Source organism: Apis dorsata, unplaced genomic scaffold, assembly GCF_000469605.1.
Source record: "Apis dorsata unplaced genomic scaffold, Apis dorsata 1.3 scaffold_82, whole genome shotgun sequence".
In the NCBI taxonomy this organism is placed as follows: domain Eukaryota; kingdom Metazoa; phylum Arthropoda; class Insecta; order Hymenoptera; family Apidae; genus Apis; species Apis dorsata.
This window is the reverse complement of record NW_006263380.1, coordinates 1,278,642-1,283,894: the sequence shown is the minus strand read 5'-3', so window position 1 is coordinate 1,283,894 and position 5,253 is coordinate 1,278,642. Positions and strand designations below refer to the sequence as shown.

Below are 5,253 nucleotides of genomic sequence, written 5' to 3'. Positions count from 1 at the left end.
TAACTTAATAAAAAAAAAAAAAAAAAGCAAGAAGAAGAAATAAAAAATATCTATTCAAGAAACGAGAAGAAAATTAACAGAAGAATTAAAACCGCGAAAGAATTTAATTTAATTGACTCGCAATCTCTCAGATCTCGTTTTCCTTAACCAATTCTCATTTACTACTACGCGTCTACTACCTCTTACCTCTCGCGTCATCCTCGAAATCCGGCAAGTGGTTGGACTGTTGAAAGAACGAGGAGGGTGCACTGCCGCCCACCGGGGGTGGAAAGTCATTGTCGCGGAAGATCAAGCGTGGCGTGCGATGGCCCATCACAGGCCTGTTGTACTCCGAGATGGGACTCCTCCAGGCCGATTTGTGCTGCCTCCACGATGGGAAACGTACCCCAGGGTGTAAACCTATGTTCCTCCCTATCGGGGGACCGCCACCCTCGAACAGATAACCGGCGGGACCGGTTGGAAATCGGACGTATCGGCGTCTACGGGGCGAATTCAGGGTTAACTCGGTGCGATTCCCATCGTTGCTACGTGCCTCCATGTAACCGGGATTGAAGATCGTCTTCGATTTGCTCGATCCCGATATCGATCCGGCACGACCGGTGGCACGATTCGACGAGATGACGAGGAGTATTCCTATTAATATCCATTGGCACGATCTGGCTGCATCCATCATTCGGCTGGAAATGCAAATTCCACGGGGGATAAGGAGATTTTTAAAACAGATTTCGAAGATCGATGGAAAATAATTGTAAAATTTCCATAGTCTTGAGGGGAAGAAGAGGGGAAGAATTGTCCACGTTGTTTCGATCGGTTTAAATTATATTATATCTCTTACTTCGGTCGGTTAACACCGTCACCTCTTTTGGAAATTCATTTTTTTCGTCACTGTTTGCCTCGTCCTCCCATTATCTCGCTCGCACGTTATACAACAAGCGTCCTTGTCGAATATCATTTGCGCTTAAAACGCGCAAAGCGTTTGAATTCAATTTATCCCCCGGATGGAACGGGTTCTCTTTCCAAACTTATCTCGCCACTTTATTTCGCCGATAGCCTCTTTCAATTAACTTGTGCAAATTGTTAAACATTTGATACGGTATCTTTTATATAAGATACCGAGGTGTAAAATGGTCGAGATAAAACGTGACGAAAGAGCAAACAGTCCTCGACAAAGAGAGAGAGAAAGAGAGANAAAAATCAAAAGGTGTCGTCGCGATCGGTTCCATTTTTTTTTTTTTTTTCATAAGGAGAATAATTTTAACGATCGAATTCTTTTCCTTCTTCTTCTTTTTCTTTTCTTTATTCTTTGGAATCCGCGAATTTCTTCTGAAATTTTCTCTCCTTTCTATCTTGGAGGTTCGCGTGTCTCCCCGACCAATCTATTCGGTCTCGATTCGGCCGATCGCTGGAATCAATTTTCTAAAGAATAAACCGGCATGATCGAGGTTAACGAGCCACGGAAAACACGCACCTCCTCCTAACGGATCCTCTTCGACACGAATCCTTTTTTCCTTTTTCACGAAGCCAATTCCAGTTGCATTACACGCGATCATTCGTGCGTATTGAATAATATAACTCGTTCGATTGAAAAGGAACGTCGTTTATTCTCGAATATTCTTTTTTTTTTTTTTTTTAACTTGGTCGAAAGGAATCGGCTCGCGATTCGATCTGCTCGAGAAGAAAAGAAGAGATTCGAGGAGGATCGGGGAGCGGAATTGCTCGTCGGAGGATATGTTGTTTGCGTCACGTCGTCGCGGCCCGTGAACGGGTGAAAGTAAAAAGAGGGTCAGGCCGCTGAGGAAGGAAACGAAACGCGTCGATTAATAATCCAAGGAGACTCGTCCCAGTGGAGGGAACGACCAGCATCCTCCGGTTGGTCAGTTATCGAGAGTGGCGATCGAGGAGGAGCGAAAACGCGGGGGCGGGAATTTCATATTGGATTGGGCAACGGCCAACATTATTGCTTTAATCACCGGTCGAGCCGCGTTCAGGACAATTTAACCACGTAACGGTTCTTGTCACTCCGTTTCGTAATGGGCGATTTAAAAATCGAGAAGGCTGATAATCGGCTCCATTGTCATTGATGAATCAATGGAAGAGGAAGCAAAGGAAGGAAGGAAGGAAGAAAGGAAGGAATCGGGTGAAGACGAAGCAGGGGGAAGAAAAGATCGGCGAGTCGTCGTCATCCCCTTTGAATATAATTTGGAATATAAGATGGTTTCGCAATGATTAGACGAAAAATGGAAAGAAGAGAGTTTAGCGAAATTTAAAAAAGCGATTGCGATTCTTTTCTTTCTTTTTTTTTTTTTTTGTAGAAGGGATAATTGAACGTCGAATCGAACAATCGATGTAGAACGTCCTTGCCTTGGAATAACATGGTGGAGTGGCGGAGCGAACGGTTCGATGTGTTAGTAGGTCATTGGCTCTGCCGTGTAGCTCGAGTAGAAGTGAAAGTGCGCTTCTTGCACTCACGGCAGTGTGAAGTTCATGTTCACGCTGCCACCCGCTTCGCCGGAAGTTACGAGCCATCTTTTTCTTCTCCCATTCTTCCTTTCGGTAACAACGATCTCGATCTTGCGTCCATTAGAACGACGTTCTAATCGACCAAACGTGACACTTATAATAGAGATTAGAAGTAAGCTCGTAACTGCGAAGAGGCGACAATTTTTTTTCTTTCTTTTTTTAAAGTTTTGTTAACGAACGATTCGCGGGGAAACGAGTTGGCGAGACAGATAGAGAGAGAAAGAGAGAGAGAGAGAATGATAACAAGAAAAGTGAAACCCGGTAGAAAACGAAATAAACCAGTCTCTAACTGGATTTAAAGCTAGTTTGATCCGCTAATGTATTTTAATTGTTGTTTTTCTCCTTTCCTTTTCTACCGGGGCTTCGTTCTCCGTTAAGGAAGAGAAAATTGCCGACCTTGCCATCTTGGTGCGTCGAGACAGGACGAAAGCTGTTTTTTTTTCGTTCTCTCAAGCAGCAGCCTTGCCATTATTCATCTTTGTCCGTTTCAACGTTTTATACGTTTATCGATTTGTAAGCCTTGTTTCAACGAACTTTACTTGGAAATCGAGTAATTTAGGAGGAGGAAGGAAAAACGAAGGAAGGACGAAGGAAGCGAAGAGGATAGATTTACGGAGAGGAGCGCGAACTTTCACCTTGCCACGACTAGAAGGTTGGCGGTATCGCGCGCGCCGACGCTCGAAAGTACCTTGGAGAGTTTCTTCTCTCGCGTGCACGATGTTGTACGCACCGCACGCATAATTGTTGTAGTTTCGTTCCCCAGCTGTTCGAGAAAGCCTCCCTCCCCACGTCTCCTCTCTTTCCACTCTCGNGTTCTCTCGTTCTCCCTCGTCGTCGTCCGTTCGCGCGGCGAGGTGGTGGCCGGTGGCTGCCGATTGGCGCCACACACCGGTCCCCGCATCCCAAATTCCGTGTGAACCGACATTAAGAGCGCGATCCATTACTTTCTCTGCAACGCGCACAGGCGCCGTTTTACTTTCGCCGAAAGCAAACGGAGGGAAAAAAAAAAAAAAAAAAGAAAGAAAAAAAGCCAAAATAAGAGAAGCACGCGCGTGAAATTTTGTTTTCGTCCGATCCGTCCGGCCCCGTTTTCTTCCTCGCCTCCGTCCTTCCTTTCGGGAAAAACGATCATCGATGATCAATCTCGTTTCTCGTTGTTCATCTTGGCTCGATGAGCAGCCGATTTCCGCGAGGCGGCGACGACGACGNCGACGACGAAGAGTCGATTAATCGGAACTTAATCGGAAAGAAAGCGAACAAAAGGAAGGAGGAGAGGGGATCTCGAGTCTCTGGAAATGGTAACGTCGAGCTCGCGATACTTTTTTTTCCCCCTTGGTATTGATTTTTCGATCGAGAAACGGCGANGATCGGTCCTTTAACGCGTGCAGCGGCCACGTTGCGGCGACGTTCCGCGCCCCTTTCCTCGAAGGAAACCGGTTCGAAGAAATCCGAACTTGTGCTCTTTCTTCGTGGCCTTGAAAAGAAGTACGCTCGTTCGCGGTCTAGTTGGCGAGATACCCCTTTTCACGCGACCACCGACACTTTCCATTGTGTAACGAATCCTTCTCCTCTTCCCTCCGTCACGCCCGTCGTCTCGATTCAAAAATTTCTTGGAGAAGCTCGCTCCCCGCCGAACCCTCTTCGACCCTTTCCCCTCTCTCTCTGTCTTCCCCGCGACGAAACGAAACGGAACGATCGCGGAACGATCTGCATTGTTACTTTCTAGGAGAAATTAATTCCCTCGTAAACGGAGTAATCCCAGCCAAGGCCGAGAGTTGGAAACGAAGAAGAAAAAGTGTGTCGAACAAACGCGAATGTGTCGATCCAATATTCATATACCGATCTGTAATTTATCTCTCTCGTTATTCGATGGATAGAAAATCTTTAATCCAACTCTCGAAACGTATTTTAATCAAGGGAGAAAGAGGAGCGCGTACGATGTCGTTTCGTTTTTTTTTCGTACGGAGAGGGGAAAAAGAAAAGAGAAGAAAGGAAATATTAGATGGAAGGACACGTTTGGTGGGTTGTCGCGCGTTTCTCCTCAAACTTGTGTCGGTGTTACGTAAACGGGGAGTGGTGTTTAGGCAATCGGTAGAACGGTACCGAACCGTGCATCCTTAATGCTCGTCCCCTTTGCTCGTCTCCTTTTGGAAAAGAACGGAAGTACTTTCACTCGCTACGAGATCGGAAAGTTGAATATTTCGATACCCATTGCCAATTCGTCGGCGAGAAATTTTCTCTCTCGTAATCTCTCCGTTGAAATGGACAACATCTAACACCTAATATTATTCGTTTCTCTCGTTCGAATTAATTATTAATAATAATATTACGAATTTACTTCGATGCCACGAAATTTCTTCGTTCGTTTTTTTTTCTCTATGACGTTCAAAAGTAGAAACGAACGTACGATCGACTTACTTTCAATTATGGAAATTCGACGAATTTAACGCGTGGACACGCGTGATTAAGCGAATAATCGAATCCCGTTAAATTACATCGAAGTCCATTAATTTTCCACCCTTGGAAATTTAAATCTCGACGAAGGCCACGATTCGTTCATTCAGTATAATAGCCCGCCTTCGTTCGATCCGAAATCACCAGTTTCGTTTACGTTGGCGCACGTTTTACTCGGTGATACAGCTTTCTTTCAAAAGCTGATCCAGACCTTCTCACTTTCACTCAATTTTTCCGATGGCCATCGCGCGGCTATTGTATTACAATTTCCAACGCATC

The 5,253-nt window shown here is 45.4% G+C and overlaps 1 protein-coding gene across 1 annotated transcript in view; it reads right to left on the bottom strand.

The window, feature by feature from the left end:
* LOC102680695 (transmembrane protease serine 11D-like) overlaps positions 1 to 5,253 on the bottom strand; it is a 9,925-nt gene that overhangs the window by 3,540 nt on the left and 1,132 nt on the right. Inside the window, exon 2 of the mRNA XM_031508319.1 lies at positions 187 to 677. Coding sequence (XP_031364179.1) covers positions 187 to 673 — 487 coding nt within the window. The 5' untranslated portion in view covers positions 674 to 677. The remainder of the gene's footprint in view (positions 1 to 186; positions 678 to 5,253) is intronic.